Source organism: Puntigrus tetrazona, chromosome 8 (genome assembly GCF_018831695.1).
Source record: "Puntigrus tetrazona isolate hp1 chromosome 8, ASM1883169v1, whole genome shotgun sequence".
NCBI classification, from domain to species: domain Eukaryota; kingdom Metazoa; phylum Chordata; class Actinopteri; order Cypriniformes; family Cyprinidae; genus Puntigrus; species Puntigrus tetrazona.
The window spans coordinates 20,710,701-20,733,846 of NC_056706.1; the positions used below are offsets into that span (position 1 = coordinate 20,710,701).

Genomic DNA, 23,146 nt, shown 5'->3' on the forward strand with positions numbered 1-23,146 from the left:
AGGACTTTTATTTTGAAGAGAACATCTCAGAATTGCGTTCAGTTGCGCTGAATGTGCATGTGCATACTTTAAATGATATTAAAAACAAAAGCTGCAGATAATGCAATGCAAAATATTATATTACACAATATAGTTCTGTAAAAATCTGTAGACATCCATTAATAGAGAGTCCCTAACATATGCTACTTTTGCAAAGCATGCGTCACTCGCTTGCTTTAATGTATCATTTAAAAACAGTGTTCCACATTTTTTTAATAAAGAAACCTCGTTAAACGCTTTATACGTTTGTCCATATGCGTGTATGCAATGACCTGTGTTCAGACCAGGGCGCTTGTAAACATCACATAATGCCAAAGATGGATAAGAGGGTGCAGTGAGTCAGCAGGACGTTGGGTGTGTGAAGTGTGTGTGTGGTGCAAGGGTTGTTTTTTCCACAGCACTGTAATGGAATTTGTGCTTCAAGGACTGACTCATCGGGACAAGCAAAACAGAGTGTGAGGATATGTTTACAGAAAAAGATATTATAGCAACACTGACACATTATAAACTCCTAAAAGAGCCATTTACACAATTAAGTGATGCTTTATAAACCTTCACCTCAAAAAAGTCTCCCATGGCAAAGCATTTGAAAGGTTCTTATTCAAAATTTCCAAAGACATGGACAATCTGTTAAGCTGAGGCAACGCCGGTCTTCGTCTTGCACATGCTGGTGTCAATAGTCGGGATGTGTGGAATCAGCTGCGCTTCACAGGGCCCTCGATCTGCAGCTGACACCCCCAATACAGGTCAAAGGTCACACGCATTCCTCATGAAGACGTCCTGAAGATCTCCTGAGAGCATGGCTTCCTGCGTCATCACACACTTTAGAAAACACTCGCACTTTGAAACCGCAAGGACCGCTGTTCATCTACACGCTGAGTTGTTGGCTTTGTCCCAAAACCTAGTGAGCTACAGAGACAGAATTATGTTTCCAAATGCCTAATGTGAGCCAAATTGTAGATTCATAAAGAAAAGGTAAATTCTTCAGTAATATTCAGATTTTACCCTATAACAGCTCAGGAATTTCTTGTGTGTTTTGTACAATATCAAAATGGTTTGAAAGGCGATATTATGTTTGTGGTTAAAATGCGTACTGCAGTCTAAATTCAAAATACCGAGTTGTTCCTCTTGCCCACTCCTCCTCAGACTTGATGTTCACGAGGGTTGCCAGATTGGGATAATGGAAGTTGACAAGCCTTAACTGTAAATTGATGAGTTTATTTACTTGAGTTTTATTATGCCTCTGGTGGTCATAGTGCTTTTTATATGGATGCATATAAAGTATGCATATAAAATAGTCTTAAAAAACGTATATAATGTTAAAATGTAAACTCAAAGTATCTCATGACAAATATTTTATCAGTCACTGAGTTTGCATTTTAAATCATTTACAATTTCGTGTACTGTATGTATGCATGTGAGACAGCAGTGTACTTGCAGAGCCTCTTCTGATTGGTCGAATTTGTGTTTGATCTTGCTGCACGTTTTCTGGACAGAAAACTAGCTGATCCCAATTCAGCAACTCGTGCATCCTCTGTAGTCAAAACATGATTTCATACTGTTCCTTGGAATGATAACAAAACATTAGAAAAGATTATGAAAATATGATTCCAGAGGTGTGATATAGTGAAAGCATCCTAACATCGCAATAATCTCAGTTCTATATAAATGAGTTTTAATGTGGCTTTGTGCTGGCTTGACAGATGTGTGAAGCACATGCATGGCTCTCTCAATCTAACAGCGGTGATGAAAGCTCCTCTGAGATCACCTCCTTCATCCCTGCTGATGCCCAGCAATAACTCGCCTTCCTTTCAGCCAGCAGAACAGGTGTGCTAAGAGCTATGTGTAAGTGGACAAAAATGCCAAGCGCTTCATGAGTATGAGTGTGCATCTTTTTGGCAAGCTGAGGTCCACTCCCTCCTCCTCTCTGAGTATTAACATTATGTTGGCTAGTAGCCGGACTGTTGGCAAACAGCATTTGACTATGAAATAACTTTTAAAAATGTTAAATTGCTCTCGACTACACCTCATGTGTTGAGTTATTACGCTCCACTCCAGGGACGCCCAGCCCTGTTCCCGAAGAGTTCAGTTTCAACTCTGATCAAACACACCTGTCTGTAATTATCAAGGGTTCCTTCAGATCATAATTAGTTGGTTCGGTTGTGTTTGATCTTGAACTCTGCAGGAATGTAGATCTCCAGGAAATATACATGATCATCAGACTCTGTTTATAATGCAATGCTAATATTTTATTCACAATAAAACATAGATTGAAAAATTTTACAATTTCATGCACAAAATGAGCTAATTTCAACTGATCATAGAAGACTTTTCCACTTTTCCATTTTAAATGAGCCTTGTACCCACAGGACATGACAGCGTTTCTGGACCATGTTCACATATGCTTTCCTTTTTGCATGATAGAGCTTTAGTTGGCATCTGCACATGGCAAGGTGGATCGTGTTTACCGACAGTGGTTTCTGGAAGTATTCCTGAGCCCATTTAGTAATGGCAGAGTCAGGCCGATGAGTGATGAAGTGTCATCTGAGGGACGAAGATCTTCAGGTCTTCAGCCTTGTCTCATTACTCACAGAGATTTCTCCAGTGTCTCTGAATCTTTTAATGTTGTTATGTACTGCAGATGATGAGATTTGCAAAACCTTTGCAAGCTGACTTTGAGGAACATTGTTTTTACGATCATAGAGCCTCTGCCCATCTTAACTTCTGAGAGACTCTTCCTCTCTAAGATATCTCTTTTATAGTAAATCATGTTACTGTCTAATTAGTTGCTATAGATGTTCTCCCAGCTGAATCTTTACAAAACATCTTGCTTTTTCAGCTCTTTGTTGCCCCTGTGCCAACTATTTAAAGAGCTGTAGCAGGCATCATATTTAGTGGATAAAAGTGTACAACTTCTCAGTTGAAACATTTGAAGGTTTTATTTCATTCAAATTATTTTAATACATCCCAACATTTCCAGGAATCGGGTTGTATAAAGCCCAAAATATGAAGTACTTTTCATGTCCACATTCTTTTTTGAAGTGTAGGCCTAACATGAGCCTAACTCACCGACCGTATTAACAATATGATTCATCACTGGAGAAAATAACCACAGGCAAAAGTGTTTCCCAAAACTATAGCAATAAAATCACGTCTTCATTATTTGAATCATATTAGTTAAACAATAGGCCTGTCGTTAATGAAGTCAAAAAAAGTTTATTTCAGTTCTGACCCGAATGCTTAAAAGGACAATTCACCACTGAAAATTATGTCATTAATTACTCACCCTTATGTCGTTCCAAACCTGCTCAGCTCATGTTTTTGATGAAATCTGAGAGCTTTCTGACCCTACATGCACATTAACGAATCTGACACATTTAGGTCAAGCTAGTAAGGGCATTGTTAAAACAGTTCATGCAACTGTAGTTGAACAAAGGTCTTAGGGGTTTGAAATGAATTGAAAGCGAGTAATTAATGACCGAATTTTCATTTTTGGGTTAAGTACACTCCATTAAATAGATTGAGTTAACACAGGCACTGTTTAGTTTGTTATTTTTCACCAGCTGTTAAGAGAGATAATTGAGTTGTGTCCTAACCCCCAACATCAAACCTCAGCAAATGCTAATTGTTGCAGAAACAAAGCTCAGCCAATGAGCTTAGATCTTGATAGTAGTCACCTCTTGCCAAAGATGCGTAAATGCTCCATGGGTTTGCTTAGTTCATTATTCTGCTGCTGAATCAGAGATGACTTCTTATGCAGTGCTGAGCACACAGAAAATAAGTTCAACAGTGTTTTCAAAGCGGGTAAAGTGTCAGGGTTTGTGAGGCAACGTGCTCTCACACAGGCTTGGCTGTTTGCGGAGGAGCGGAGCGGGGAAAACCACTCGGCCGGTTTCTCTTACAGAGCCCAGCCTGTTGATTTCATGAGGAAAAATGTTATCACAGAGCGTTCCAGAACTACCTGCAAACAAACACTGCTGAGCACACATCCTCACACAGGATACGCTGAAAGCCTGCTTGTGAAGGTTGACCTTATGGCTATATCTTTATCAAACTATCCCAATTCACAGGGACTGGGACAACATTTTTATGGGTGGGCCCCTTCCCCCTCCAGGCCCAATGAGTAGTCTGTATCACAGAGGACCATAGTGGGCCCAGTACACTGTCCCCAATTACCCCTAAAATAATTAAGACTACAGGAGAAAGCGCGCAATGATCGAGAAATGCAAGAAACTGATTCCCATCACCGCTATGGCACTTTTACAATCCGCAATCCCACAAGCGGTTATTTATTTCACTTTAATGACTCAAGTTCCTGCTTGACCCATCAGATCATCTATTTGCTCAAACGGCTTGGTGCTTACTCTAATTTAACTGAATGAAATCTATTTGCTCGCGGAGGCTCTCAGACTTTCCCTGAGTCACCGGCCATCAAAAGACGCCTTTATCCTCCACAAAGTCAGAGCAAACCTGCTGCTATTAGGTCAACACATATAATCATACACACACGTACGCTCACTCACATTTTAAAACGCTTAACGAAGGAGCTTCACCTCACTTGAATTTGTAATGGAACACCGGTGTGCTGCTGAAATGCAGTATGCACTGAATATCGCCTACTAAAGTGAAACAGTATGCATGCATGCGATCGTAATTGTTTTAAGAGTTGGAAATAATAATTCAGTGTGTCATTTTTCATTTTGTGTAAGAATGTCTTTAAGTTTGGGAGTCGGATCAAATAAATGTGTCAAACAAACAAAACAAAGCAAAAAAGATTGTTATGGCTTTTGGTTTCCTAAATAATATGGTCCACCAGTGAAAACTGGCAATGACTCCAAAATGGTTGCACTAGCTGAAAGAAGTTTTAATTGACACTATGTAACCACTTTATTATCTATTATGACTATAACTGTTTTTTATGTCATATATCATAAAATATAATTTATATAACCAAAAATGTTAATTATCACACAAAAAGGTTTTAGGTTAGTTTAGGTTTTGCAAGCGAGTACAGCAAACCAAACTTTTTTTGATGCAAAAATCTCCAATATATGGATTTACTAAAGACACACAGTGAAACATTAACAATGAAATTAAGTGAACACAGTTATTTTTGCATTGAATCTTATTATTTATGCATTTGTAGGAGTTTATGGTGCATGTGTTGAGCTAGGGTGATGTGGAGAAGATTTGTTAAATAGTTATATTATTTTTTCTTGCACACAGAAAGTATTTTCATAACTATATAAAACTGATTTCACATGGACTATTCTAATGATCTCCTTGCTACATTTCTGAGCCGTGATCATTTTAGGACCCGCACTGTCTATGGAGGGTCAGAAAGCTCTTGAACAAACATGACGTGGGTAATCAATGACAGCAGTTTGTTGAACTATCCCTTTAAATGATGCATCTCAATTCGCATATGCACTATTATATGGCGTTTAAATATAAAAGGTGTGAAAATGATAAATTGGCCTTTCAAAATATACTCCATTTAATAGTGTGCACAAACCCATGCGTCCCAAATCGTTGTCTGCGCTATTTCTCTCCGTAAGTTTATGTATGGTAAAAAAAAACTCTTGCACTTTGCTGATAAACACAATTCAGGCCACGCACTGTAGACATAGCAGAGAGTATGTGTAAAAACCAAAGTATACTTAGGATTTAGTCTACAATCTAATGACATCTTCCCTGCAGGGGTCCTCCATTCAACAGAACAACCCACTTAATTATGACACTGGTGTATTCATCACGTTGGAAATGGGAGATTTACACTATTATGATCACCCGGATGACGTGCATACAGAAAAAAAAAGTGTACTGCAGAAACAGTATGGCACTAAGCTTTATACATTACCACAGATGTCGGGTCCTCTTCCAAGCAACCGCACAAATCTGTCTGGTAGTGTCATTTTATCACATTTCTCTTTTAAGTGTGTGTTTGAAGGTCAGGATCTTGCGGTCAGTCCCATGGCTGAGAGCGTCTGTTCTGAACAAACACTAGCAGGCAGTGACGTGTCCGGGACCGTTATGTGCGCAACACTTTACTGCAGTTCTATTCACAACTCAATTTGTCTTTGTGAGTTGTGTTTGTTCCAGTCATGCTTTACCACCTGACTAAATTAGGACTGTATTTGCACTACCACACTTTATGCAAAATTCTTGTGTGCGGGAAATTCCCCCGATAACATACAACCGTTGCTAATATGCGAACAAACTACATTTTATCCCACAATGCAATGCGTTCTACTTGACCTTCCAATGTCCAGTGTGATGGATATATAATAATAATAATAATAATCAAAAATCTCTCGTTATCTGAATCGTCTGCAAAATGACAACTGGATGCTACTTCATGTGATGAATGAAGCAAGATCATGTGGCAACAATTTAATGTGAAAACATTTTAGATGTGAGTGATTTTAATGGATTTGCAGTGAAATTTTACTTTTTACATCACATTTCTGACAAAGGCACTTGATAAAGTGTGTATTAGATGTTTTATTTACAATTTCAACCCATGATAGCAAACCGTTTCTCCCATAGTTCTTTAATGTTAAGCACAGCCATCATAAACGATATGATTCAGAGTAAAGGAAGCACCTGCACACTAGGGAGGAACCTCAATGACAAACAAATGTCATGCTAACCATGCGGTAAATGACCTATTCATTTGGGTGGACATGGCGTGTCACCCTGAGTTGTGTTCTGCGTGTAGTTTTTGGGTCACACCTGGCGTGTCTCAAACGTTATGTTTACCGAGTCCCAGCATCTGCGAGCGGTGAGGAACAAACCGTATCCTCTCCTGGACGTCAGCTGTGGAAATCCCAGCGCACATAACTCACTCTCTCTGTGTTTTCGCCCGTTCTCTTCTACATAAACTCGCTCGAAGTCTCTGCGCTAATGGAAAAACAAGTGCAATGGGTGTGTGGACATGATGCGGTGAGACGGGAGGTTACCTGGAACAGAGACAGACGCTGGGTGTGAGAAGCGACCCAGGGTGGACACCGCAGCTGTGTGTGTGTGTGTGTGTGTGTGTGTGCTTGTACTGAAGGTTCAAGGTTTGGCCCTGTTAACCTCTGCTGAGCAGACGTACATCCTACGGACCCAGAAAGCTTCTTTTTCCATTGGTTGCCAGTGAAAAGTACTTAGGTATTCTGATTAATTGCATTTGTTTCGCATGCAACAAATGCATACATTTTGTAAAACTTATTTGATATTCCACACTTTGCTAATTATATGGATTCGTTCTCGAGCTTGTTATAGCAGGATGGATTTTCATTAGCTGTCAATGTTTGTATCGTTCATCAGCTGGAAAAAATATCTCTTAAAATTATGTACATTTTTAGCACTATATCTTTATAGTTATTGTGCTTGTTGTAAATGGGCCTTATTTTGATTGTCCTAACAGTCTACTAAAACTCTAGAAACAGCATTAAAATTCAGATATATTAAACAAATATATCTATTAAATTAAATTAAATATATCTATATAAAATAATATATTAATTAAAATATATATACATATATATACATACACACAGATACATACAATCACATACGACATATATTTTGGAAATATTTCTGTGCATATACATCTCTCTCTCTCTCTCTAAATTAAATTTAGATTTAAATATATAATATGAAATATACTATATATATATATATATATATATATATAGAGAGAGAGAGAGAGAGAGAGATCTATATATATATATATATATATATATATATATATATATATATATATATATATATATATATATATATATATATATATTTCATATTATATATTTAAATCTAAATTTGATCTAGACTTAACTTTGTAAGAAAACCTGTAAGTTTTTGTTGGTGCAAAAAATACAAAAAAAACTGTCCTTAATGTATTTCATTGTATTTATAATGCAGTATTTTAAATTGTAGATATTGTTTTAAAACGTCTGTTTTCTATTTCTATAGAGGTATTCTAAATCAATTTTTATAAATGATGAACTATCTGCATGGCAAGGCTATATTTCTTGTCTAAAAAGCAAACTGTGATCACAGGTTTAACTACATACTAAACACAATCTGGTTGCACATAAGTATTTGAACAATAGTGCAGGTTTTGTTTGTTGATAATTGTCAAGTGCAGTTCTATATCAGCAGAAATCTCACTAAATATGATGCAGTCACTTTGCATGTTCAATCAGTTAGGATTTGAATCCCTCTGATCTGCTCTGCCACCTGCTGTTCGTCATCACAATGCACATTCGTGAATAAATGAACTGTTCAGGAAGCGAAGAACAAACCATATAGGCTACATGAATTATTTATTGAAACTAGTCTGTGTTTAAAACTGTCCGTGCATGTGAATCACTGGACATGACAAACTACTTATGGAACAGACTTTTCATTTTCAATTAAAACCCTTTGTCTTCTTAGTGTGTCTGAGATTTAAGTCTGTTTTAGAGGCCTCTCCAGCACTTCACTGATCCTAGACTCAGACTCAAGGCTGGACAGACACTACTGCTCTTTGGCTTTGCAGTTAGGCTCGGCAGTTTTTGATCCAATGATCCCCACCCACTATCTGTGAACAGATGAGTGGGAGAGACAGAAGAAAAGGAAGAGAGAAACAGACACGCCAAAATGTGATACGCTACACCATATTATATATGAAATATTACACTCACCCTCACATTACAAAGCTGTATGACTTTCTGCTGAACACAAAATACATATTTTGAAGAATGTTGGTAACCTGTTTCCAGTCCCATTGGTAAAAATAGTTTTCTGAATATCTTTTTTTGAGTTCCACGGAAGAAAGAAAGTTGTACAGGTTTGCTACGACGCGAGGGAGAGTCCATAACATCCATGGTTTTTTGGTAGGCTATCCCTTTAAGCTGTTAGCGCTCTAATACTCCAGTTACAGTAGTGAGTAATTATTTCATTTCAGCTGGGTCAATTAATGTAAGGTTAATGTAAAGTGTTGCTTCATGCCAAAAAAACACACGTTTTCCAAACCTTTGAAGGCTAGGCTGTTGAAGAGGTGATGTTTGGTAGTTTTGGGAATGGGGTTAAATCCGATGCCCACCCAGCGCGGGCTGCCAGCGCCCTCTTGTGTAGAGTTCATTCCTCTCTTCCCTCTCCTTTCACGACCGTTGCACTTCTTCCGCTGGTTGGCCTGAATATAAACAAAACAAACAAAGCAGAATTATTAAGACTAAGAATTCCATGTAATTACTTGTAATAAATATATATATATCTGGCAATAAAAATGTAAATTAATCACTGAAGTTTAAAAAACCTTCAACCTTCAACATTTCTCATACTGTCACAGTTTGTTTACTAGAGTTTAGAAAATGGTAATAAAATATGTCAAGCACTTAGAATTAAACTCTGTCAGGATCAATGTATCTTGATACTGTCAGATAACGTTGACAGAAGGGAAAGTAATGATGAATTTGGTCGGACAGCTGTTAAATTTAAGTACACAATTTTACCTGGAAGTCGTCCGTATGAAGAACTTTTGGGAATCTCACAGTGTACTTTATTTTGTTATCCTCACTTGCATAAATGCACTATAGTGTACTGAACCCACTAGTAAAAACTTTTTTTTAAATTTTAATCTGGCATCTGTATAATTTTTGGTTTAACAAACAGGCATTTTAAATAAAAATAATAATTATACAGAAAGACACATGCATGTACTTGTTAATAATGAGTTGCACATATCCAAAATGTGTTAATACTAATAATACATTTTTTTTTGTTTTTGCATCTACGCATTTTTTCATTTTCCAAACTCCATCGACGCCCTCATTATTATGGCTATAGAATTATACCAGACACCTTTCCTGTTTACTCACCGCTACGGACGGCTTTGTCGTTTGACAAGATGGAAGGCAGACTAACTCTTTTATAGTGATGTTTGGAGGTTTAGACCTTTACAGAGAAAAGCGAGTGCCAAACATCAGTTAAAAAGCACGCGACCAATGAGCAAGTATGTCATTTATTTCTGAGTAACTATACGTTCCCTTTTTCCCTTTTTTTGAATTTGTATTCCCATGGCCCCCTTTCACAGACCGCGATGACATGTTTCACATCAGCATCGCAAATCCTGCAAAGGTCTTCAATCATTTCCTTTAGTTTTTAAAGTACGTGCATTTACAACACTTTCATTTTTCATGCGTATAATCTGGGAGGATTGTAGAGAGACTGCAGTAGGAAAACAAAACCAAAACCCAGCCAGTTTAGAAAAGCCGAACAGGCCGAGACAGGTCTAGGAAAAAGAGGACGTATGGTCATCACATATAATGCAACAGGAAGCGATTATTGTGAGGTCAGGCCTACTTGTTTTGGCGGATCCACCGAGTTTCGTGGTGCAGGTTAGGAATCCACATAAACACTGGACACTCTGACCACTCAGAGCCGCCCAAAGGACTCATGTCAACTGTATTTAACTGCAATCACAAGTTACGATATATTTTATTCACGTGCGATTATTAATATTTTGGAAGTCAAGTGCAACCTACGGACCTTGATGGTACTGTTTGGATTATCGCTGGGCAACGTGATGTCTGGGAAGGAAAGATTTGCCCTGCCGAACAATAACCAGACACTGTGAGTAATGGGATAGAAAATAATAGTTCTGATCGCTTAATGCGGTCATGTATTAGACTTACCTCTTAACCTCCCGAGTGTCTTTACTCTGTTTGATGACAGAAACGCAAGAGACATTATTCAAAGACGCCTCTGTGTCAGCACCGTACGGTGGCCTTTCATTCAACGGTCCGGTCCATTCAGAGACATCAACTACACTCAGAGATGGAAAGTCCTCTGCTCGGAATAACAAGATGGCATTACATGACTAAGGGACTGGATGTAGACGATACAAAGAAACGATGCAGTAACTGTATCTGTAATGGAAGCACACCGTTTTTGAGAGCGTGTTTGCTCAGGCGTTCTGGGGTGTGTCGTTTGATTCCTCGGTGGCAGCGGCGCCCGGTGTCCCAGCAGCATGGGTGAGAGCACAGCACCCTGAAACAATGAGCTCCATCCACAGCGGCCTCAAAGTCCCTGAAAGAAGAGGGAAAAGAGAAATGAGTTTACGAAGAACCACGCTGAACCCGATCGGGCTTGGGAGTGGAAAGACTTCAGCAAAAAAATTAAAACATACTTCGCTCATAGGTCGTTTAAGATGGGTTTTTTAATCGTAACAGATTTGGAGAAATGTAGCTAACCAGTGGATCTTCTGCAGTGAATGGGTGCCGTCAGAATGAGAGTCCAAACAGCTGATAAAAACATTACAGTGATACGCATGCAATCCACATCACTGCAGTCCAACATTTAACGTCTTGTGAAGTGAAAAGACAAATCCAAGAATGCCTAACATCCAAAACGTCTTTCTGTTTTGGTCTTCTAGCATCAAAATCCACAGAAAATCCATATTATGTTCACTACTGTTTTAGGTTGGACATTATCTGGACATAGACAATTTTTTCACTCGACCAATCAATATTATAGATAGAGGACTCAGATGGTGTGGATTACTTTGGACTCTCATTCTGACGGCACCCATTCACTGCAAAGGAGCAACTGATAAAACGTTAGATTTCTCCAAACCTATCCCAATGAAGAAACAAACGTGTCTACATCTCGGATGGCCTGAGGGTCAGTTTTTTTGGGGGGGTTTTTGTGAAATATTCCTTTAAAAATCTTTTTTAGCCTATAGGCCTATTAATATTCTAGCATATGGACTATTAGCGAGCAACGTTCAAAATAACCCCACAGGCTTTTATTCATTTACCGAACAAAACGACAACGTGACAATAAAAATGTAAAAAAATTCTTTAACGTCCTGTTATTGGGATAATCGTTTATTTCAAAGGATTAAAAAGGCGCTAAGCTTAACGTTTTATTTGAACTGGATTCGTTCTATAATTTCGTCCCTTTGGTGTAACAGCATTATAACACTTATACACATGTATATAAACTTTTATAAACAGTTATATACACTTACCTCATTTGTTAAAACAAACCTGAGAGCACATCCTCGCGAACTTCTCTTTGCTTGTGTAAGGTTTGGTTGCTAAGCAGCGGAAGTTCAGCGGCCTACTTTCACTGTAAAAGCGCTAATGCAAATCCGACTCGATGCTGCTGTGCTGCTTGTTATGAAAATCAAACTTTGATTTTAGATCTGTAATTAAATAGATTCTCAAACTAAGATTACGAAACATTTTCACCAAACGCATATTAGTTTTACTTTACCATTTTTTTCAGCAGCTGATGCACCATGAAATAAATATAAATAATGATGTGAAATATAATAACATTAATAATAATTAGGTATGCGTTTTAACACGTAAATGAAAACCAAACGAAGAAAGTAAATATTTAATCATTAATTACTTTATATTTTTAATAACCCTAAACAGCTCAGTACGTTAATTATAAGCCTTTTAAAATATATTTTAGATGTGTTTTAATACTTTTTTTCCCCCCTCGCGCCAGTTTTAGTGACGCAAGCGCGTGCGGTCAGGTGACGGATCAGCTGACACCAGCAGAACCAGGAAGCGCCTGGAGAGAATTATTACACGTTAATATTTACTCATCGCACGTAGGCGATCGTTACTTCACATCTGGAGCGTAAGTAAATCGGGCGCCTCGGTTTGCCTCGCGGTGTGAAGATCAGTCACGGTCATGTTTGCAGCAGACGACGAGGACGGAGACTTTCTCTCTCCCTCCGGAGGGTGAGTTGCTCGCGGACAAAGACGCTTTCGTGCAGGCGAAAGTCATCAGACAAACGGCTTTCCCTGTTTTAATGAAGTCTGGTGAGGTGCGTAACGCCGAAACTAAAATGCCGCGACGTTAGGAGGAGGAAAACATGTTTCTGGTGCCAGAGAGAAGAAAAGTGTCGCAGTAGAAACAGTGCAGATTTTTATGACTGACGGATTAACCTGAAGAAACTTTTGTTGCGTCAAAGTACATGAAGTTTAATGTATTAAATAGCATCGACCTGTTTTGAAAATTCAACACTTGAACGTTACATGTCGTCTCATGACGTCCATGGTCATATGATGTCCTGCTGAAGAGAGCTCTGGCTCGGGCTGTTGATGTGATCAGTGTCACTGAAATCATCTTAGCCCGTCAGGTATTTTAATGCCACATAGTTTATTTCATAATAAACCAAAACCCCCAAAATCTCAATGCCCACTGAAGCCCCAAAGCATTAGAACAATAAAAGCATTAAAGTCCCGAATGCAGAACTAAGTCTAAATCGTAAGGCTTTCAAACAGTTGTTGTTGTAAGTCAGGATTTTACATTCATTTTTTCAGATGCCATCAACCCTCAAATAATACGGTTCTTATGCATGTGACCCTAAAATGTAACGTTAATATTATAAATTTGTCAAATTATATATTAAAATATTTACTTTCTATATATGATATAAATAATCATATTTGATAAGAACATTTTTAAGGCCTTACATTTTCAATGTTTTAGTTTTTTATACTTTTAAAGATTTACATTACCGATTATCAATATCAAATTTTACTTTTTGGTTAAATAAGTATAAGCAATATTTTATATTTTTGCTCGGTTTGGGGTAATAAAGTTTTTTGGGTTTTTTCCCTTGAGTAGAAGCTGCACATTTGCCTATGCCAAACTATAAATTATACTTTATTTTACAGATTTTTTATTTTAATTCTTTTTTTATAGATATTCAACAATTTTAAAAATACTTTGTCTAAAGGTTTAATAAAATGTCATAAAAATATATATATATGCTTTTATATAAATATATTTTATATAAATACATATTACTCTCAATGATAAGCTATCATTATTTTTAATTATAAATGCAATTCTAATGATTTAATGGTAGCAAATTACATTCAAACATACCCATTTTATTTCAGTTTTTCTCTAAACATTTGCACAGACTCCCTAGCGCACTTTTGTGGCCCCCTGATTGTCCCCGGGCCCGATTTTTCAAACCGTTTTAATTTTGGAGCAACTACGTTTCTTCCCTCTGGTGGGTTATCTGAGGTTATATCCATAAATTAAATTCTGCGCTGTCATCCACACGTGTTAATGGGTAATATGAAGAGGAATATTGAGAAGGATTGTAGAGAGGTGGAGAGCGTGTTAATGCCGCTCACATGCTGGTGGTTAAACGTCCCGGATCAGAGCAGGGCCTCAGTCTGGGGACGGGGGGGCCCGCAGTCACGCGGAGCTGCTGAGTGCTCGCAGTCCCTGCCAGACCCGCTAAAGAGATCCGAGTTTACACGGACCTGGAAATGTGGCATGAAACCGATTGAGTGGTTGTCAGCGCCTAGCTTCCAGCTCGGGCAGCAGGTCAGAAACGGGTCAGCTGAGCATGGCAGGACAGCAGGACAATGACTACAAGTGGAGACAGATCCACGGGTCGGTGCCGTCCGTTAAGTGGCTTCCTCGAGATTTTGCGGAAGCCGTGCTTTTTTTTTTTTTTTTTTTTCCGTTTGTCGCTGCAGGCGTTTTTCGGGTTTAAAGTGTAATCGAAAAAAGTCAAAATTGGGTCGGCTTTAATTCGAGCATTGAGACTCATGTGATCGCGCACGAGCGGAGCGGTGTAATAGTGGGATTACGTGCTGCTTTTTTGTGATTCCAGAGCAAAGTTAGCCTCTCTGTTTGGACTGGATCAGGCAGCAAGCCAGGGGAACGAGTCTTTCCAGTACACGGCTCCCAAACAGCCCCGCAAGAACCCTGCCAGCGCAGGTAAGACCCCCAGTGTCCCCTGCTTCCTTCCGTATGAAATGGGTGTTTCTGCAGGCTGTTTAGTCGCAAGGATCCAAGAGAGAAAAAATGCTTTCTTTCTTTCTTTCTTTTTTATGCACAAACTGAATGTGCTAGTTTGGTGCCTGATTTGCTGAACAATGTAAACCGTCCAAAGGCACTTACTCACCTGTGAGTTCAGCGCTGATGTCAGTGTGCGTCAGGCGAAAAAACATTGACGTAAACGTGCATAATCAATAGTCTCTGAAACAATAATGTTCTTGTTTGATAGGAGTGAAACCGCAATATTGTAAGAATGCTAAATCAGTGCTAAAACTGAGAAAGTGCACCCAAACATTTCATTTATATATTTATGTAGCCTAGGCTTAATATTCTGGCTAAACATAAAATTCTTTTGTAGTGTGTTTTGTAGTGTTGCATTAATGTGGCGATAAATGCACCAATATTATGAAATATTACTACAATATAAATGTACTGTTACTGTTTTTTAGCGTGTTTAAAGCTGAATTTATTCCTGTGATCAAAGCTGATTTTTTAGCATTATTGCTCCAGTCTTCATTGTCACTGGAAATAGAAAGTTCTGAGGAATTATGAACAATGTCTTTACTATCATTTTAATTGTAAGAGAACCTCATGAGAAGAAAAAGGTGAATATGAAAAGATTGTTTTTGATTTTATGATCTATTTTGTTTTGCAGGACCCTCAGCCCAAAAGGGTGCACCTCCTCCAAACTCTCCTGCCGTTCTCTTTGCTACTGCAGTACATTCATACAGATAGTAAGTTTTTTTAATGTTGTGTGATATTTGCTATTTGATTTTAAGCGTCGTCCACAAAGCATGGTAAATATACATTACACATTTTAAACCTCTCTTTCAAAGCAATTTGCAGTTCACAAATAATTCTCTTGAGTAGCAGTTGTCTGTGGTAATGTTCACTAAATGCAGTTATTAATTACTATTAACAAAATTTACATCGATGTTTATACCTTTGTTTGAAGCAACAAAAAAAAAGAAAGCTAAATAAATAAGCTGAAAACATTTAAACCTGCTTTTCTGTAGTATTAAGCCTCAGTTGCTACATATTTTACGAGGTGGCTACTTCGTACGAATGTGTACGACCTTACTGATACAGATTCATCGGATTTTTGCTAAATCGCACGCATTTTACGAGTTGCACAATTTGCGTGAATTTGCCCAAATGAGCGACACCTAACGCTCGCTCAAATCATAGGAGTGAGGTCATATGAATTCGTACGGATTAGCCGCTCTGTAAAATACGTACAGATTAGTCGTGAGATCTCTGCGATCGCTGTTTTTTTGTGTGCAGTGTTAACGGACAGTATCTGAAACAAGGCAAGCTCGGAGCTGCGGTCCTTGGGAACCATTCGGCTAAAGAGGTTCGAATGATCACGTTTTTCTTCTTTCGAATGGAATAGATTTTTTTTACACCTTTTTATGTCTGCGCTCGTTTCAGTATAAGATCCTGCTGTATATGAGTCAACAGAAGCAGGTGACGGCCGCCAGGATCCACAGCAGCTTCGTTCTCACCGTGAGATCTTATTCACGTCACTCAAGTCAGGCAACGCTTGTTTTGTTTGTTAGTTTTTTTTCTAACTGTCTCTTTCACGTTTCAGGTCCAGCCCAGTAACTACTGCACGTTTTATGACGACCAGAGACAGAACTGGTCGCTGATGTTTGAATCTGAGAAAGCAGCCGCAGACTTTTGTAAAGAGGTTTGTGTTTTATGGGTTCTTCGTGATGTGGCGTTGCGTGAGGAGCTTCTTATGCAGCGGTAATGTTGTTTCAGGTTTGTCTCGCCAAAGTAAACTGCAGCAGCTTGCTAGACTCGGTCCTGATCCAGGATCTTGTTCTTGGTGAGGGTCAGTCTGTGGAGAACGGAGACTCTTTAGAAGTGGCCTACTCTGGATGGCTACTGCAAAACCACACCATTGGACAGGTAAGGATGTCTCGTCAGTTACCTCTTTTAAATGTGCACACTATTCAAAATTGACGGCGTGAATAAAAATGGCTTTGGTTCGTAAATAAGAGGTCTTTGTTATCCAAAATGCACCATGCGCTAAGCAAGTTGTTATGTATTTGCATACGTATGTTACGAGAATATGACTGAATTCTGATTCAAATTATGGAAACATGGTTACGATGAGAATTGTAGAAGAACAGGTTCAGTATCTTGTGCTCACCAAGACTGTATTTATTTAAGAAAAAAAGTAAAAACATGAATGCTGTGAAATGTTATTACAATTTAATATAACTGCTGTATTTTATTACATTAAAATCTAATTTATTTCTGTGAAAAGATGAATTTTAATCATCATTACTCCAGTCTTCAGTGTCACACTATCCTTCAGAAATCATTCCAATATGATGATTTGCTGCTCGAGAAACATTTTTTTAATTATTTTTTTATTATGAATGTTAAAACATGTTCATTGTTTTTTTCAGGATTCTTTGATGAATGCAAGTTCAAAAGAACAGCATTTATTTGCAATATAATTTTTTTTTTATATTAGTGCTGTCAAACGATTAATTGCATCCAAAGTTATGTATATACAAACACACACACACACACAAGTAATTTTCAAAAAAAAAATTATATTTAGATATTTAGCACATTTATAAAATAAATTATGAACATAAATATAGACATGATATACCGTGTATTTATATATCCATAATAAATATAAACCGAACACACACAAAACTTTTTGACAGAACTAAATATGTCAGTTCTCCTTAATTTAAAGTGTCCTTGCAGAATAAAAGTAAGAATTGTTATTAAAAAAGCTTTTGGACTGTAGTTTATGAGCACAATGTATGCAATAAACATAGATCAGTTATTTTATTTGTAGAAATCTGATAAATAGTTTTATTTCTTGCTACCCAGCCATTAATTTTTTTCTTTTATCTTCTTCTCCTCCAGATATTTGACTCCAATCTAAATAAAGACAAACTGCTGAGACTGAAGCTCGGGGCTGGTAAAGTCATCAAGGTGAGGAGGAAGTTGGCTGGGCTGCGTTACATGTGTCATTATCACTCACTTTAAAGCTCTCTCTCTCTCTCTGTTCGCCTCTCAGGGCTGGGAGGAGGGGATGTTGAACATGCGTAAAGGCGGGAAACGGCTCATGGTGATTCCCCCCAGTCTCGCCTACGGGTCTCAGGGCGTTGCCAACCGCGTCCCACCGGACAGCACACTAGTGTTTGAAGCTGAGATTCGTCGGGTACGGCATTCTCGCGTTCAGAGCTTCCCTTTACTTCCTCGTGTGTGCTTTTACACCCTCACGGTTTATAGTGCTGAAGAACACCGTCCTGCCCTCTTCATCTGTACTCTGTCTTGATGCATGCTCAGGTTAAGTTTGCAAAGGACGTGAGTTGCAGAGATTCGGCGGCTCCGTCTCCCGCTCCCAGCGTGGAGAGTCTGACCCCCTCGGAGCCCAGCCAGCCCCTCAGCACTGCCCCACAGTCCAGCAAACCCAGGTGAGCCCCACAGACCTCCTGTGGCCTGACCGGAGATCATTGTTTGTATCAATAATATTTGATTTGAGGTTTGCTTTTTTTTTTTTTTTTTTTTTTTTTTTTTTTTTTTTAAGCGAGCCGCCTCTTCGAGCAAAATCTAACTCCCTCAGTGAACAGCTCAATGTAAGATTTGTCTCTTTTCAGTTTAACCACACATTTATTTTTAGCATTGTCTTTTCTTAATGCAGATTTTGATTAAGATTAAATATATCTAGAGCTGTGGCTTAGTGGTTAGTATGTATGTATGTATGTATGTATTTTTAACATATTGGTGTGTACAGTATATTAGGAACATAATGATTTTTGACCAGCATTAAAGATTATTTTAGTATATCTATTTTAGTAATATCTCTCAGTTTTGGAAATATACTGTATTTTTTATTATTAATTTTGATATTTTCTATTTTTACCTGTGTTGTCTTTTAGCTTTAGACTTAAACTGTTTTTAAGTTGAGGGAAAGATGGCACAACTGTGTTCAGCGTTGAGAATAATCAGAAATGTTTTTTGAGCAGCAAATCAGTATATTAGAATGATTTCTAAAGGATCATGAAACACTGACGTTTTAAAATGTTTTTTAAATAGAAATCATGTTAAATTGTAAATTTTTTAATAGTACTGTTTTGAATAGACCTTTATTATAGGCGAGAATTTTAATATCAATGTTGCAGTATGATAAAAATGTATGTGTTTTCTGACGTATTTTGCAATGTGTTCAGAATCCTGATGCCACTAAAGCTAAACTGATTTCACGCATGGCCAAAATGGGCCAGCCCATGCTGCCCTTCATCACCGGCCCGGCCTCATCCCCCTCACAGCCAGACTCCAGTGACTCCGAACTTGAGGCAAGCTTTACTTGAACTTCATTACAGTGGTTTTACTTTCTTATAACCAGACATAGCACTAAATTTGCAACTGCATCTTTGTCCTTCACACCAAGCGCGATAACTATCCCAACGCATGCACAACGTCTGTTTAGTCTAAGCTCAAGCGCGTCTGCCGCTTTAAATTAAGCGTGTGATAGCAGGACCGATTCTGATTGGTTGTCAATGTTTCTCCCGTTCGTCAGCTGGAACAAATCCTTCTGAAAATGATTCCAACGATATGATTTCTCTGTGCCTCGATCGTTATAGTTGTGGCTATTCTTTAACATTTTTATAACTGTATTGTTATCGTGCTCTGCGTGAGCGGGGCTTAAATGAGAAGGATGATCCTCATGTGCTCTGTTATTGCTGCAGGACCCGAGTGTGTCCAGACTCAAGGAGCGTAGCAGTGCACCTTCACCACAGCCTGTGCACATCTCCTCCGGCCCGCCACCTTCAGCGCACGGTAGCACCCACATCCAGTCATAATCTGATCACATAGTGTAAAAATAATGCGCTTTATTAGAAGATACAATCATTCTTTGCAATGAAATTTGTCATAACACATGTGCTCAGCTGTATACTGTTATATAGTTCATTTTAGTTTTAAGATATTTATTTGCTCTCTCTTCGTTCCAGCTTCAGCCCTTCTGCCAGTTACAATGGCGACAGCCAATCCACAGCCCATGATGCCGGGAGCAGTGCACGCCTTTCAGGTGGCTAACTCGCCAATGCTGTGTTATTATCATTACTCCTGCCTTTAGTTGGGGGTCTGATGTCGGTTGCTCCAGCTGTGTGTAACTTAGCTTAAGTGCAACCTTAAAGGGATGGTTCAAAATGAAGGTTTAGTGTTTATCTGCTTACCTCCAGGGCATCCAACAACACAAACACAAACTGAGTTTTAACTCAAACCGTTGCAGTCTGTCATATAATGGAAGTCAATGGGCACCCAGGCTTACAGAGTAAAAAAAAAAATACACAGATGAAACCAAATTAAACCTTACGGCTCGTTTACGATACACTGAGGTGTTAAGACATGAAACGACTGATCTGTCCAAAAAAAACTGTATTTATATTGGGTTGTTTTTTTGTTTTTTTTTTACCAATTATAAACCACAATCTCCAACTGTCCTGAACTCATTCACAACCCCCCTCCGCATGACAGAGTTTATTCATTACAAAATAAACTGTAAACTAGTAGTTCATTAACCTCCGGTGTGGAATTTATTATACCAACTTAAGAACTTACAAACAGCTGGTGCGACCCTATCCTGTACAAACCCTTAACACCAAGTATAAAACTGATGTCCTGTTTGCAGCCCGTAAGCCAGATGTACCCCACACAGACTGTGCCTTACCAAGGTAAAGATCACTACCAAATCTGAACTACCTACAAAATATTGACTTGAATATTGCATTCTTTTTTTAGTTCTTTCAAACAATTAATTGCATCCGAAATAAGTTTTTGTTTACAAAACACATGTTATGCATATATAAATACACACACACATGCATGTATACGTTTAAGGAAAATAGGTTGTTTATATTTTAAATATATTTAAAATATAATTATATATTTTATAATAATTATTTGATTTTTTTATATATATATATATATATATATATATATATATATATATATATATATATATATATATATATATATATATATACACAGTGTGTTTGTATTTGGATGTGATTATTCATGTTTAATCATTTGACAGCACTGATTTATTAGTAGTTTGTCAGCTGCAGATGTCATTGGTTTAAGGTTGGGGTTGCAAATGATTGTCTGTCTCTTTAAGGAACTAGTGACGTCACTTCCTTCCTGATGACAGAGGCTCGGCAACACAACACTGAAATCCGATTGGCTGTCGGTAAAGTGGCAGATAAACTGGACGGCTTGTCTTCGAAGGTTGGTATATTATAAGTGAATATATCTAAGTAGCTACTACTTTTACGTGCTTGATCTTCTCTCTACTTTTTCAGATTGATGACCTACAAAGGCAAGGCAGCGTTTCGATGGGCTTGTCCAACGTATCCATGGAAACGGCAATGATCATGCACAACATTCAGAGGATCATACAGGTAAGTGACCGAACGGTCAGTCATCCGTGTTGGTCAGCGCTTGCAGAGTTTGTGAGGGAGCTACAGAATCAATCAGAATCAAACGCTTAACGCTGAAATATTGTGTCGACCTGCATGTCATGTGACTTCGTTCGTTCAGGAGAATGAATGTCTGAAGAAGGAGGTTTTTGAGAAGAGTTCCCGCATCGAGGAGCAGAACCGCAAGATCGGAGAGCTCATCAATCAGAACCAGAGGTCGAGATTCAGTTCAGCTCTCTGTATTTGACTTGTACTTTTTAGTATAGGTTGGGATTTTCTGTCTTTTATCCCCGTCCCTCCCTGACCTGTCCTGACTGCCGTGTCTAAAGAGATGTGACTCGAGTGTGTTTGTGTAGGTATGTGGAGCAGAGTAATCTGCTGATGGAGCAGAGAAATGACTCTCTGAAGAACAGCAGTGAACAGAATCAGGCCAGAATACTGCAGGCAGAGCAAGACAAGGTAACTCTGTTTAACATTACAGTTTCTCCGTCACACACACACACAGTTCATAGTTATCAGTCACGTGACCTGGAGAAACTCACTTTTTAGTAAATTTCACCTTTTAATAGTGTGACGTCTCGTGAAGACTATCATTAACACCAGAACAGTTTCAAAAGTTGGTGAGCTGCTATGCTTTATACTTCCTGCCTGGGCTGATAACTACATCAGGCGCCTGATCTGAAGTGAGAGCTTCACGTGGCGTACAGTTAGTGCTCCTCAGGTGAAGCGCACTGGAGACTTTTTCAGTAGAGTTTGATGTTAGCTTGTTGTAAATATAATAGAGTGACACTTAAAAACTCAAAAGATTTGCAGCTGGGTTTTCTATAAGTTGTCTATAGTTTTTAAGAAGTGGGGAAGCAATATAGTGGACAGACTATGTATGTATTTGACTTTCACATCATCATATATATATATATATATATATATATATATATATATATATATATATATATATATATATATATATATATATGTATGATGTGTGTAATAATGAATATAGCATATATTGGGTCAATAATATTCTTAATAAAACAATAATATTCTTAATAATGCCTGATTTTGACAGTAGATTAGATTTAGATTGGTTACATAATATGTTTGTATATACTGTGTATATTTATTATGATTATATAAATACACACCCATGCATGTATATATTAAATATATTACATGTATATTTTAAATATATCTACCGTAAATTCTGGACTATAAGCCGCTACTTTTTTCATAGGTTTTGAACCATGCGGCTCATACAAAGGTGCGGCTATTCTGCAGATTTTTCCCCACCGCTAGGGGCGCTCTAACCGGAATTAGAATCAAAACTAAGACGAAATAAATGCAAAGAAGAATACGCTAGTTCCTCTTTAGCAGATACAAGTCGGTAGAAGCGGATAGAAGGACGACAAATGACCAATCCTGTCAAACTCTATCTTTTCAAATCCTCACCCCTTCATCATGGAACCCACACGAAGAAGTTCGTATGATGCAAGTTTTAAGTTGAATGCCATCGATCTCGTTACACAAGAAGAAAACCGCGCTGCCGCCCGGAAGCTTAGCGTCAATGAGTCTGTGGTGAGACGCTGGAGGAGGCCGCGGGAAGAGCAAAACTTTTTAAATAGAGAGGATGCGGCTTATATGCAGGTGCGGCTTGTTTATTTTTTTATTTTTTTTAAAAAATAGAGCGGATGCGGTTTATATGCAGGTGCGCTTTATAGTCCAGAATTTACGGTATCTATCTATCTATCTATCTATCTATCTATATATATATATATATATATATATATATATATATATATATATATATATATATATATATATATATATATAAATGATTAAATGATTACAAA

At 38.0% G+C, this 23,146-nt stretch overlaps 2 protein-coding genes across 4 annotated transcripts in view; one reads left to right on the forward strand and one right to left on the reverse strand.

The window, feature by feature from the left end:
• Window positions 1-8,322: 8,322 nt before the first annotated feature.
• Window positions 8,323-12,455, reverse strand: LOC122350336. The gene is made up of 8 exons (XM_043246721.1): window positions 12,044-12,455; window positions 10,958-11,100; window positions 10,707-10,860; window positions 10,561-10,621; window positions 10,375-10,484; window positions 9,891-9,966; window positions 9,046-9,205; window positions 8,323-8,611 (listed from the first exon to the last, which is right to left on the reverse strand). Exons 1-8 carry the CDS (start codon window positions 12,046-12,048, stop codon window positions 8,490-8,492), a joined length of 831 nt encoding a protein of 276 aa, XP_043102656.1. The 5' UTR covers window positions 12,049-12,455; the 3' UTR covers window positions 8,323-8,489.
• A 124-nt stretch (window positions 12,456-12,579) lies between these two features.
• The window catches only part of fkbp15b (FKBP prolyl isomerase family member 15b), a 24,866-nt gene continuing 14,299 nt past the window's right edge, over window positions 12,580-23,146 (forward strand). For all 3 annotated transcript variants that reach the window (XM_043246716.1, XM_043246718.1, XM_043246717.1), the window contains exons 1-19: window positions 12,580-12,773; window positions 14,675-14,781; window positions 15,497-15,575; window positions 16,126-16,195; window positions 16,273-16,347; window positions 16,433-16,531; window positions 16,606-16,755; window positions 17,740-17,808; window positions 17,894-18,037; window positions 18,166-18,293; window positions 18,407-18,455; window positions 19,050-19,175; window positions 19,569-19,659; window positions 19,833-19,909; window positions 20,513-20,555; window positions 20,999-21,108; window positions 21,183-21,281; window positions 21,421-21,515; window positions 21,656-21,758. In XM_043246716.1, coding sequence (XP_043102651.1) covers window positions 12,724-12,773; window positions 14,675-14,781; window positions 15,497-15,575; window positions 16,126-16,195; window positions 16,273-16,347; window positions 16,433-16,531; window positions 16,606-16,755; window positions 17,740-17,808; window positions 17,894-18,037; window positions 18,166-18,293; window positions 18,407-18,455; window positions 19,050-19,175; window positions 19,569-19,659; window positions 19,833-19,909; window positions 20,513-20,555; window positions 20,999-21,108; window positions 21,183-21,281; window positions 21,421-21,515; window positions 21,656-21,758 — 1,764 coding nt within the window. In that variant the 5' untranslated portion in view covers window positions 12,580-12,723. The remainder of the gene's footprint in view (window positions 12,774-14,674; window positions 14,782-15,496; window positions 15,576-16,125; window positions 16,196-16,272; window positions 16,348-16,432; window positions 16,532-16,605; window positions 16,756-17,739; window positions 17,809-17,893; window positions 18,038-18,165; window positions 18,294-18,406; window positions 18,456-19,049; window positions 19,176-19,568; window positions 19,660-19,832; window positions 19,910-20,512; window positions 20,556-20,998; window positions 21,109-21,182; window positions 21,282-21,420; window positions 21,516-21,655; window positions 21,759-23,146) is intronic.